At 41.9% G+C, this 13,880-nt stretch overlaps 1 protein-coding gene across 2 annotated transcripts in view; it reads right to left on the bottom strand.

The window, feature by feature from the left end:
* The window catches only part of MTHFD1 (methylenetetrahydrofolate dehydrogenase, cyclohydrolase and formyltetrahydrofolate synthetase 1), a 58,314-nt gene that overhangs the window by 42,651 nt on the left and 1,783 nt on the right, over positions 1-13,880 (bottom strand). For both annotated transcript variants that reach the window (XM_028141598.2, XM_054715999.1), the window contains exon 2: positions 2,311-2,395. In XM_028141598.2, coding sequence (XP_027997399.1) covers positions 2,311-2,395 — 85 coding nt within the window. The remainder of the gene's footprint in view (positions 1-2,310; positions 2,396-13,880) is intronic.

The raw sequence follows: 13,880 nt of genomic DNA on the forward strand, positions 1-13,880 counted from the left end.
CCATGTAACCATGAGACTGAGTGAGCTCACTCCGAGAAAGAACAAGATAAAAAAAGTAGTTGAGGGCTATGCCTTGAGGTATTCAAATGTTCTAGGTGAGATGAGGAAGAAACAGATTTCAATTCCTCAGAGAGATGAGAAACAAGCAAAAAAGATGAGAAGGAAGGGAAATAAGTGATGTCCCAGAAAGCCAGAGTCCAGAACTCAGAAGAGATCCAGGGTGTATAAGTTACTGGCCCTCAGCTGATATTCAACCTGTGTCGCAGTTAATTTTTAAAACATGCAATTCCTGACGATTTAGTCAGAGGCACTGACCTCTTTTCTCTTAGATTGTCAAAAACAAATAAAAACCAACAACCAACACACTAGCTGTCTGGTGTGAATGAGTTAAAATTATATCTTTTTTCTTTTTTTGTCAGGTCAACAAAAAATATAATTTTTGGCGTGCCACAGGATTTTAGTAATTTGCCATGAGGTGCAAAACGGTTGGAAATCGCTGGCCCGGGGCAATGGTCCACACATTCCTGTGACAATCCCAAGACCCTTTCAGAAGACCTGTTGAGTGCCAAACTATTTTTTTTCATAACGACACTACACTTGTCACTTGCCTTTTCACTGTTATTGCCATTTATATTGAGGCTGCACAAGTAGTGGCGAATGAATAAGACGGCTGGTGACATAGACAATGGTACCAAACTATACTCTCCATGAGGGTATCCTTCACTGCCATACATGCTCAGGAAAAACAGAGGCCAGTTCCACTTACAGGTGCCCGGGTGAAGCAGTGAGAGCCATTCATGTGATTAAACCTGGGCCCCTGAGAACCGACCTTTTTAATACCCTGTGTAGGGAACTGGGAGCACTCATCGAGCACTTCGCTGCATACCAAAGTACACTGGCTGACGGCAGGAAAAGCAGTGAAGCTGAGCCAGCTGCATATTTAAATGGAACACCATCTTAACTGGAAGAAGAACTGACAAACAGTATTATTCAGCTTTGAATATTTGGCAATATTTTCTCAACAGTGGACAAAGTTAGCCTGCTACTTCAAGGAAAATAACAAATTGTATTTGTTGGCCAATGATAAAATTTGAGTTTTCAAGCGAAAATCGGAATTTTTTATCCACTCCTGTGAGCTTGACAACTTCTCAATACTTAAAAGTCTTTTCTGATGAGTTTGTTGGTTATATTAATGATCATGATTTTTTTATACCAGATCATGAAATGTGTTGTTAACATTTGGAAGATCTGCATAAGCCGGTGAACTATTGTTTTCCAAATGAGGAATGAAGGACATAACAAAACTCTGCGTGGGATACATTTTCTTTCAAACTGCAACACAGATTTCGATGCAACCAAGAATGAAAGTTCAAAGATAAGTTTCAGATTACACATTGTAATTAACCTTTAAAAACTTTGCTTATTCAGTCCTGGTGTATTCACAATTATCTGGAAAGACTATTTTAAAAAGCCTTCCCTTTCACGTCTTTATAAGGCCGGGTTTTCTTTTCATACATTTCAATCACAATAGCATATAGCAAGAGACTGAGTGCAGATGCGATGGGAATTCCACTGTCTTCCATTAGGCCAGACTGTAAAGGACTTTGCAAAAATGTAAAATACTGCCCCTCTTCTCACTAAATTTTGTTTTCTACAAGTTTTTTCATTAAAATGTTACTTATGCTAACATATAATGATCTTCCTATTGGGCATTTTTACATGTGCAAATATTTTCTAAGCCTCTCATTTTTAATTTCTAATACAGTAAATACCAATGGGTAAATCAATATAAAAGAAAAGCTCCTTTAAAAAAAGTTCCTAAAGGTCTTCAATTTTTCAAAACATAAAGGGATCCTAAGACCAAATCTCAAGAGACACTGAACTAGGGCAAGGGTGCCCACAGAGAAAAGCAGAGGGCCAGGGTACGCCAACATTTAGGAGCTGAGCTGAAGAGGAACCTGCAAGGAGAAACTGCAAAGGTCTAAGGCAGGGGTCCTCAAACTTTTTAAACAGGGGGCCAGTTCACTGTCCCTCAGACCGCTGGAGGGCCGGACTATAGTTTAAAAAAAACTATGAACAAATTCCTGTGCACACTGCACATATCTTATTTTGAAGTAAAAAAACAAAACGGCAAAAACACCCGCATGTGGCCCGCGGGCAGTAGTTTGAGGACGCCTGGTCTAAGGTTTCACAGAAGCCACACACCCCCAAATAAATAAAAAATGGGGAGAGACTGAAGTTCTTGTTGTCTTAAGTGCTACTGAGAGACTGAGTAAGGAGGTTATTAGTGGAAATGCACTACCATAATACCTGTAATATCGCCAGGCCTGGTGTGAAACCAGGTACTTGCTCCTTCATCCGAGTGACCTGGTTCTTCAGTTGCTGCCTTATTTGCCTAGAGAAAAAGGAAAGGTTGGAGTTAACACAATGTTTCAAGCACAAAAAGTTATGTGGACTATTATATGTATTTCTCTTTTAAATTAAAAACAGAACAGTCATTATCTGGTATAATATGTACTATGTACCGCCCATCAATTTTCCAGGCTTCAAATAGACATGGATCTTTTCTTCTTCTTCTTCTTTTTTTGTTAAGCCTCAACTGAGGATATTTTTTCCATTGATTTTTAGAGAGAGTGGAAGAGAGGGAAAGACACAGAGAAACATTGATGTGAAAGAGACACACCAGTTGGTTGCTTCCTGCATAGGCCCGACCAGGGCCAGGAATCGAGCCTGAAGCCAATGTATGTGAATTTGACTGCAGTCGAACCCAGGACCCTTCAGTCTGCTTGCTGACGCTCTAACCACTGAGCAACCGGCTAGGGCAACATGGATCTTTTCTTTTTTTCTTTTTTTTTTTTTTTTTTTTTTTTTTTTTTTTATAGATAGATGAAGGAAGGAAAGAAGGAAGGAGGAAAGAAGGAAGGAAGGAGGGAAGGAGGGAAACAGGGAGTGGGTAGGAAGGAAGTAACTTAGTCTATAATCCATGGTATTTTTTTTTTAATATATTTTATTGATTTTTTACAGAGAGGAAGGGAGAGGGATAGAGAGTTAGAAACGTCGATGAGAGAGAAACATCGACCAGCTGCCTCTTGCACATCCCCCACTGGGGACGTGCCCGCAACCAATGTACATGCCCTTGCCCGGAATCGAGCCTGGGACCCATCAGTCCGCAGGCAGACGCTCTAACCACTGAGCAACCGGCTAGGGCAACATGGATCTTTTCTAACTCGAGGTATTGATACTGACTGGGCCATGCAGTATGGGGACAGTTTAAAACATATTAGTTGATGGCATTCAAAATCACACAGTGAACAAATGAAAACTTGGCCCAGCACTTCTGGAAGGCTGCTAATCCTCACACTTCTTCATTGTTTCTAGTCACCAAGTGCTATTATGAAAAAATTTTGCAGGAAGGAACTTGAGCTCACACCTGCTCAACCTACCATAGTACAATAATCACAGGGTATCCACATAAGGCTGAATGATAGCAAATCCCACGGCAATTCAATATGAATTTACAAATTATATTCTAGCCCTGGCTGGGTAGCTCACTTGGTTAGAGCAACATCCTAATACGCCAAGGATCCTTGGTCAAGGCACATACAAGGTTCAACCAATGAATGCATAAATAAGTGGAACAACAAATCAATGTTCCTCTCTCTCTCTCTTTCTCAATAAAAATTTAAAAAATTATACTCTAATTCACAAAAGAATTTTCCTTACAAAAGAATTTAACACAAGGTTGAAAGTATAACCTGTTCTGAAACAATGATAAATTAGCTTATCAACATACAACTTCTCAACTATACAACAAGTAGGACATCAAGTATACTCAATTACATCCATAAATAAACAGTCAAAATAGTCCTTGCCCAGTTACGACACAGTCATGAACATGAACAGGATCTGTCTCAGTTGAAGGGTTAGTTTTTCACTTGCTTTCCTTCATCTTAACCATACTTGACCCACTGTGTGCAAATACTGTATACACGGATATTTGCAAGCATCACTTCTCTCATTCTAACTTGGTCACTCCCCCTTCTCCAATTCTCCACACTTTACAAACAACTGGCATGAAAAGGCATAGGGATCACAAGAAATAGATTATTTGGATTAGCCTGGTAAATGTTAACATTGGATGATACAAGAAGTCATATCTAAGACCTCAAAATTTTATTTCTGGCTAGTGACCTTTTTTCAAGTCAACATCCTATATCACAATAGAGTTCAAAAGAAGATTTAATAGATCCCAGGGTTTTCTTTTTCTGGGATTTGACCTGAACCAAGGCCACAAAATTCTGCTGTGACACAAAAAAAGGAAATAGTGAAGCTGCCAGGTTTCCCGCAGACTGCCACTGAACCTCCCCGCAATCCCAGCCTCAGCTGCTTCCCCTGCATGGCAATCAGACCTGGCACCAGGGTAGCTGCAGAAGGCCCCTCCCAGGCACCAAGTTTCCAGACTCCACTCTCTTTTCCCTCCAACCATTATATATTAACACAAAGCGCCTGGCAACGATTTCTACTGGTTCTCCTTAACCCTTCCCTGACCCAAATAAACCTCTTGGGGAGGAGGAGAATCCCAACCATTCCTAGCACCATGTAAACAATAACAAGAACCAACAGTGAAAACAGATGAACACATCTGAGGCTCTCAATAACCTTGTGAGGTGGGCAAGGAAAGAGAAACTTTCTTATTCTCCTTCTCAAGTGTAGACAGAGGCTCTAAGCCAGGGGTCCTCAAACTTTTTAAACAGGGGCCAGTTCACTGTCCCTCAGAGAGAAGGAGGGCAGTCGGAGAGTGTGGCGCACATTCCACACACGCGCACTGCGGGGCCCGGGACGAGTCGGCTGCTAAGCAGGACAGGCAGCGGCGGCAAAAACACCCGGCGGGCCGGATAAATGTCCTCGGCGGGCCGCAGTTTGAGGACCCCTGCTCTAAGCAGTTAATGCGCTTTCCTAGGGCCAATGAGCAGAAGGAATAGCTTGTACAAAGGTCCTGAGTGGGAAAATGAAGTCCAAGTGGAAGAAGCAGTAACCAGATGAGGTAGACTATCCTTTATTCTGAACTAGTGGTCCGGTGCACGGATTCGTGCACACTGAAAGGAAATTAGAAGAAATATTTTAATATTGCTATTCGCCCTTTCTCTATAATAGAAGTGTCAACCAAATTCATGATCGACAATGACAGATTGAAACACACTCGTGCAATTGGCGCCAGCGAGAGCTTTATATGTATCACACATGCACGCGTCAACTTAGCCTTTCACAGATATAGAATAAACTTGCTTAATTAGACCTGCTTTCTGATTTAAACTTTTTCCAGCCCAGTGAAGCACCCCAACTTCTCTTTCAGGTAATTGCCAGCAACACAGCAGTAAATATCAACATGAAGCAGATTATTATTGTAGATCATGTAGGGAGAACAAAGGGTAAAATATTTTAACTGCAGCAGTGTTTGACTATATTCTGTGCAGTGAGAAAACCTTAAGTCATTTTCAAGGTCCACCATTTCTTACTTCTTTTCAGTAGGGTCAAGTTTCTAAACTTTCTCTAAATCTCCATTTTCCGGATAATGAAAAGAAAATAGGATTCTACCGAGTCTCCTATCTACCTACTCCAGGACTTCTGTGAGAATCAAATGAGATGAGACACAGGAAAATGCTTCACAGACATTTGATTAAAGTGTGAAATGTTTGCACCTGGCTATAAAGCAAGTTGTGTTCCTAGGCTGAAGAAACTCCAAGGAGGCTAGTCACTAGGGAGAGGAAGCCGGTGGTTGCTACGTGACGTCATTACCCAGCACCCACAGCGACTGTTTCCGGACTGGGCTGGGCTGTGGACTGCATTTTGTGCCATGGGGTCTCGGCAGCGTTGACTGCGATTTGGTGGGCTGTCACTCCGGTGTGGTGGTGGGGCCTGTGTCCCACTTGGGGGAAGCCAAGTGTTGCTTTGTTGGTACCAGGTCCGAGGTGCTGTTTCTTTGTAAATGGCCAGTGTGCATCATGGCAGCTCCTGCACTGAGCGTCTGCCCCCTGGTGGTCAGTGCACGTCATAGCAACCAGTCGATGGACACTTAGCATATTAGCCTTTTATATATAGAGATGTGATCAGAAGCCATTAGAATGTTTTGAACAGGGCTGACATGACCAGACTTATACTTTAATTTTTATTGACTTTAGAGAGAGGAAAAGAGAGAGAGAAAAACATCGATGGGTTGCCTGCCGTAAGTGCCCTGACTGGGAATCAAACCTGCCACCTTTTGGTGTACTGGACAATGCTCCAACCAACTGAACCACACCAGTAAGGGCCAGACTTACATTTTAAAAGGCTTATTCTAGTTGATGAATAATTATTCTGCAGACGTTAGGGAGAAGGGTGAGAATCAGGGACACCAGCAAGATGATGTTATTGCAATTACAAAAATCCAGGCCTGGGTTGATGGTGGCTTGGAATATGGTATCAATGTTGGGCTGGGAAGAATTGGTTGGATTTTAGACATATTAATATGAAGCACAGAGAAAAGACTGGAGCTATAGATGACTCTGAGGTTTTGGGGTTGTGAAATGAGCTGGAAAGACCGACAATTACAAACATTTTAAGGCACAGAGCAGATTTCATACCGATACGGTGCATTTATTTATCAAATCTCATAAGGATTCTAGAATAAGTGAGCATTGAGACCTGAAAAAGGAAGTCTAGAGAAAACTAAAAATAACACTTTTTCCCAGCAGGAGCAAGCTATGGGAACCCAGTTCTACAAGGTAGAAAATGTGTCAGCCCAGAATATTAAGAACAAAATGTTCTGTATTTTCTATGCTACCATTTAAGTGGGTCTCAGTTTGCAATTTTTTTTTCTAAAAAATATTATAGCTTCAGATCAGTTCCACCGACTTCCTAAAACTTCCTAAGAAGCAGAATTGTTGCTCTAGCTGGTTTGGCTCAGTGGATAGAGCCCAGGTTCGATTCCGGTCAAGGGCACATGCTTGGGTTGCGGGCTCGATCCCCAGTGGGGGGTGTGCAGGAGGCAGCTGATCAGTGATTCCCTCTCATCATTGATGTTTCTATCTCTCTGTCCCTCTCCCTTCCTATCTGAAATCAATAAAAATATATGTTTTTTAAAAAGCAGGATTGTTTTTGAAATTGTATTAGCAGGGATATTCTCCCCACTAGAAAGATTTATTTAAAAGCTAACATTTAGGCCTTGTTATGAGACACGACCAGAACAGCAATAAGAGACATTTAAAAATACACATAAACCACAATCAGCAAGAACTAAGTGGATAGCTCCAAACACTAAAGCAACAAGTGCAAAGTTTTTAGGTCTGTTGAGAAAAAAGACAAAAAAAAAGAAAAAAAAGACAGTGGCAACTGGGTCTCTATAAGTCCCTTAAAAATATCTTCCCTGCTTTAATTTTCTGGGTAGGCCACTAGCTGAAGAACCCTGAAATGAAAAGTGAAATAAAGAAAGCCAAGTGTCAAGTATGGCTGAAGTTAAGAAATTAAAAAAGAGGACTCTGGAGAGGAAAGTCAACACTCCTTCTCCCTTGTGTCTTTTTTTTTTAATAAATATATTTTATTGATTTTTTACAGAGAGGAAGGGAGAGGGATAGAGAGCTAGAAACATCGATGAGAGAGAATCATCAACCAGCTGCCTCCTGCACACCCGCTACCAGGGATGTGCCCGCAGCCAATGTACATGCCCTTGACCGGAATCGAACCTGGGGCCCTTCAGTCCGCAGACCGACGCTCTATCCATTGAGCCAAACCGGTTTCGGCCTCCCTTGTGTCTTTACGTTAGGGTCCCAGAGCTGTGATGAATTAAATGGTGGAAAGTGCCTTAATTTTTATAGCTCATTACTTCCAGAAAGTTTAAATGCTATAATAGAAGAATTTCCTAACCACTGAAACCTAAATTAACAGAAACTTCCTTGAGTTGCAGATGCCCATTTCTACCATGGCCATGAGCTACAAGGTCTGGGGACAAAGTGAAGCAGAAATAGGCATTTGGAGAAATATCCCTGATCCCCAAACAGAACTACTCATGCCAAAGTTACACCATCCTCCATCAACATCTTCTAAAATCTAAGGGAAGAAATACCTCAGTCTTGATGTTGGAGAAAATACCCGAGTGTCAACGAATGTAGTAAGACAAAGTAGCAGTAAACGATTAAAATTTCTCAAGTCATGACCATAGATACTACTAAAATAGTCATCATAGCCAATTAGTTCTGAACAGACACTGATGAAGCTTTAACAAAGTTACTACTGGCATCTAGTGGGTAGATGCCAGGGATGCAACTAGATATCTTACAATGCACAGGATATCCCCTCCCCACAACAAAGAATTATCTAGCTCAAATGTTATTAGTGCCCAAGGGTGAGAAACCCTGCTATTGGACAATAAAACGCAATTTGGGGCGTTATCTTTTCTTTCTAAGGGGCAAACATCAAAGTGGGAATCATTTATCTCAACCTGTCAATGTGTGTTTGAATCTGTAAGGACAAGAGTCTGTTACTATCAGTTTCCTCCAAGTTAACATTTCCCAAACAGTTACAAAAGAGCCTAGAATAGATAATAGAAGATGCACATCTGTAAGGAATCATATTACCACTGAAGAGTCCTAGTCAGAGGACCCCTAACACTCAACAGTCACCCTGATATCTTTTGCCCAAAGTCTTGTACAATTATTCCTGAAAAAGTCCATTACAAATCCAATTCATTCTGTTTAAGATTATGGATCATTTTCTAATTTTGGAACTTTAGGACTGAGAGAAAAGCATTCCTAAAATATGACCTAACAAAGACATCTCAACAGAAGCTATAGGTAGACAAAGAAGGCAGTAAAGGAAATTTAACTACATGGAGAAGACAGCTACATGAAAACGAAGCTGCCTGAGTCAACAAACACTGAAGCTTAGAGTAATCCTCAAATGATTCTTAAAAGGTCCACAGAGCACAGCTTTAGTAAGTGATCAGTAATAAATAATACAAGAATAAACTGTTTCTTTTCTTTTTTTTTTTTAGAGAGAGAGGAAGGGAGAAAGAGATAGAAACATGGATGTGAGACAGAAACATCAATTGGCTGCCTCTTGCATGCCCCCCTGTGGAGGATCTAGCTTGAAACCTGGGCTTGTGCCTTGTCGGAGATTGGAACCGGCGACCTTTTGGTGCATGGGATGAACTCAACCCACTACAGCAGCCAGAGCACTTCTGTCATTTCTAAAAGCAAGAAAGGCCAGGCCTTTGTGAGGCGTGTCTCAGATAAGAGCTCTTGGCCTGCTCTTTCTTTCCAAGTGGAGAACCCCAGTTTTCCACATTCTCTCCATATTCCCCTTGGGTGATGATCCGGAGGCCTGCTTGGGACTTGGGAACATAATCTGCTCTGATGGCCAAATCTGTGGTTAGGTAGTCCTGAAATAGGCTACCAAAGATACAGTCTGAATAAACACAAATACCACAAGTTTATTCAACAAGTATTTTCCAAGCACCTGTTTATTAAAACTTTCTATGTGCCAGGCACTGCTTTATTACAAGTAATAACTCATTTAATTTTAACAACCTCATGAATTAGGTGCCATATTACTCCAATATACAGATGAGGAAACTAAGGCACGAAGAGTTAAACTAAGTTACCCAGTGGCCCATGGAGGAGGGAGCAGGCTAGGTCCGAGAATACCACCCACAAACAGATCCAACTTGCTCTGCTCAACCCACAAACACCCAGAGCACCTTCACTCAGTGGCCTGCCAAGTGGCAAATCATCTGTCTCTGTATAGCTGGTCTTTCTAAAAAAAAGACTTAAGAAAAATGCCATCAATGAGGGAGCAGGCTCCGTTATAGCAAACAAAGAAAAGGGATAGTCAAACAAATCACAAAATTTAGTGGGCCCCACTATGAAAAGCATACATATGGGAGAACTGTGGTTTCTAGTCTGAAAATCAAATCAGGGTAGTTTTTTCTAATACTGACTAATTTACACCCCTTTGTATAATCTCCTAAAGGACACTTCCCTTAAACCAGGGTGCCCTGTCACCATCAATGTCGATTCCCCTCACTCAGCTCCTCTACTCACAATCAGCTTCCAGGATCCATCACTGTTGACCCAAGGCAATGGCTTAATAATTGATGAGGTCAAAGTCCATGGCATAGGCTTTGTTTTTGGTCAAGAATCCTCTTCCCATGACATTGGCAGGCTCATGGCCCTAAGTCCTTCAAATCGTTGCCCACAAATCATTTTGACAATGAGTATGAACTTCACTCCCATATTGAAAACTACAACCCAATGCCTCAGAAATCTGTCCCTCTTCCCTACTCTGGCTTTCTCTTTCATACCCTCTCACATTTCGGTTTCACCTTTTTTTATTGCCTAGCTCCACCCCTCAGGATGCAAACTATATGAGAAATTTGGGAGGTTTCGTTCACTGTTACAGCCTCATGACTTTGAAGAGTGCCTGGGATTTGGGAGGCACACAGATATTTGTTGAATAAGTAAGTATCCAAAAAAGACACACACTTGCCCTGGCCAGTGTGGCTCAGTTGGTTGAGCATCATCCCTTGCACCGAAAGGTTGCTGGTTCAATTCCTGGTCAGGGCACATACCTAGGTTTTGGGTTCGATCACTGGTGGGAGTGGGTACAGGAGGCAACCAATCAATGTTTCTCTCAAGCACTGATGTTCCTCCCCTCTCTCTAAAAATGAGCAAAAACATATCCTCAGGTGAGGATTAAAAAAAAAAAGACACTTGTCTCTAAACCTCAGATCTCCTCCAATTATCAAACTCAGGCTGCAGCCTTGGAACTCGCCTTAAGGGAGAAATGGGGATTTTCCTCCCAAAGGGAGATAATTTGGCAACAAGACCCAGATTTCCCATAGGGTGGGGTGGGAAAGGCAGAGAAGGAATCTAGGATGATGAACTTTGTCTAGTCTTAGCTACCAGGAAAGTATAAAGGGAGAACAATAAAAATAAATAAAAGTTAGGGACGGCCTTCTCAGCAGCGTGGGAAGTATGGCGGTGAGAAGATTGCTATCAAGAAAAAAAGATTAGTTTATGAAATTCCTTTTAAGCAAAGTGGTAAGTACCCAATAAAGTGAAAAACACCATGTACCCTGTGAAGACCTTTGTTCTAGTGGAGCATCTGCCATTAACCAGCCTAGTAACCCATGGCCAAGTTTCATCCCGTTCCTGGCCTCATCTATTTCCTTCGCTGCAGGATGGGATGTGGGGAGGAGGCCGGATTTTGGAGAAATTCTGACCGTGGATCTCATGACCTGCCCTACCTTTCCTCCCTCCAAGGAAGAGAGTTTACAATCAAACACTACATCGGGGAATAAACTGCCCAGGGCTTGCAAATTTGTCCCCAGAGACCCAAAACTTGATGGCAACCGAGGAAGCTGACCGGCAAACTTGGGAATGAGGGACCCTTTCCCGAGACTCCAGGATCCCTGGCTGCAATGTAAGAAGTTCGCTTACCTTTCCTCAAGAATATCCTTGGCCCAGCAAAAGGGCGAAGGTGGGACGCCCTGCCCAGAGCCTCTGTAGCCCAACCTGTCAAGCTGTAAGAACCACATTCTTGGTCAGGTTTCCCCAAGGGTCCGCTGCAGCACGAGGCGCTGGGACTGCACTACCCCGTGAGCCAGGCAGGCCGCCCCTCCTTGCAGAGCTCCCCCTCTCTGAGGAACTGTGAGCACTACCAGCTCCTACAGTCAAACTCTCCATGAAAGCCGAGGTGCCAACGTGTGGCAGTGTCTGAAAGAGCCATTTTAAAAGTACGTTAGAGAAAAATCTGCAAGCACAAAGAGGCCTTAGTCTCAATGCTCCTTTGTGAACGGTGTTAGCAGGAACTAACTGATTGCTCAACCCCGGGGCACTGTGCAGGTTAGCGGTGCTAACTCTGAGCATGCTGGGGGAGAGCCTTTCAATACCCAAAGCAGTCTTCTCCAGAAAAATGCTTTCAATCCCTATGGCCACATTACTGCCATACTGTTCTTCAATGGTGAGCACTGGACTTAAGGCTGTAAGTGGTTCTCAACCTTCAAGGTGCATGAGCATCACAGAGTGAGCTTTTAAAAGATTGTTAGAACACTGAGTCCAGTAGCTTATTGATAGCAATTCCAATTAAATCAGTCTGGTGTGAGTACCAAGCATTGATACTTTTTTCAAAAGCTCCTTATAAGCGTAAGTTAGTAAAAACCACACTGAAGAAGATTGGCAATTTCTACTAAAGCTGATCACACATGTCCTATTATTACTCCGCCATTCTACTCTTAGATATGTAACCTACAGAAATGTGTGTATTATATGTTCCACCAAAAGACACAGAAAAGAATGCTCATAGCAGCACTATTTGTTCATAACCACCAAACACCAGGAACCCAAATGTCCATGGATAAGTAAAATAGTGGCATACTCATATAGTAGAATACAATAGAGAGTAAGTGAACTACAACTTCATGCAATGTGGAATCATCTCATTGATCAGAAGAAGCCACACAGAAGACTTTATCCTGTATGATATCATTTATATCAAGTTCAAAAACAGGTGACACTAGAAGTCAGTGTTAGGAGGCAGGATGGTGTTTCTCTCGGGCACTGAGAGATTACCTTTGTGATTACCTTTGTGGGGTGGTGACTGGGTGAGAGTGAGAGGAATGCCAATGGTACTTCTCATCTGGGAGCTAGTTACTCAGGTAAATTCAGTTGTGAAAAATTCATTGAGCTGCACACTTATGATAGGTGCACTTTTCAATATATATTCACATTTAAATATATATTCACATTTAAATAAAAAGAATTAACAAAAAGATAGCTCCCTGAGATTTTAATGTGTAGCTAATGTTGAGAGGCATTGAAATAGATCTTAAGGCAGTTGTCTAAAAGATAATGAATCAGTCATCCATGTATACTTGAACCACAGTTGTCCTCGAACAACACAAGGATTTGGAGCACTGCCCCACACTGTCAAAAATCTGAGTATAATTTTTTATTCCCCCAAAACTTAATACTGACAGTAGTCTCTCAGTATCCGAGGGGAATTGGTTCTAGGACCCCTTCCTCCCCAGGAGGCTTTCAAAATCTGAGGATGCTCAAGTCCCTTATATAAAATAGCCTAGAACTGTGGTCGGCAAACTGCAGCTCGCAAGCCACCTGCGGCCCTTTGGCCCCTTGAGTGTGGCTCTTCCACAAAATACCACGGCCTGGGCGAGTCTATTTTGAAGAAGTGGCGTTAGAAGAAGTTTAAAAAATTTGGCTCTCGAAAGAAATTTCAATCGTTGTACTGTTGATATTTGGCTCTGTTGACGAATGAGTTTGACGACCACTGGCCTAGAAGAATGCATACAGTTGGCCCTCCGCATCTGCGGATTTCCAACTGCAGACTGAAAATACTGTTTTCAATCTGTGGTTGGTTGAATCCAGGGATGTGAAACCCAGGGAATATGGAGAGCTGACTATATCTTGATTGAAAAAAAAAAATCTATATGTAAGTGGACCTGCACAGTTCAAGCCCTTGTTCCAGGGTCAACTGTAGTTACTAATTATTAACACAGCTCATGTGTACTGAACACTTACTTTGTGCCAGGAGCAATTCTAAATGGTCTTCAGTTAATAACTTGTTTAATTCTCCTAACAACTCAATGTCCTTGATATTATGTTTACTTTACATCTGAGGAAATTTTGGCACGGTGAGGTAAGCTAATTTGCTTAAAGCCACAAAACTAGTATGTTCTAAATGAAGGTTTATAGGTGTTTATAGATATAGACATAAACAAAACAATGCATGTGTTTGCCCTTATGGAGCTTACAAACATACTTAATTTGCTCTTCACTCAAAACATATCCAGTGAGCACCTATTCTCAGCCTGCCAAGAAGCAAACCTAAAT

Source organism: Eptesicus fuscus, chromosome 5, assembly GCF_027574615.1.
Source record: "Eptesicus fuscus isolate TK198812 chromosome 5, DD_ASM_mEF_20220401, whole genome shotgun sequence".
NCBI lineage: Eukaryota > Metazoa > Chordata > Mammalia > Chiroptera > Vespertilionidae > Eptesicus > Eptesicus fuscus.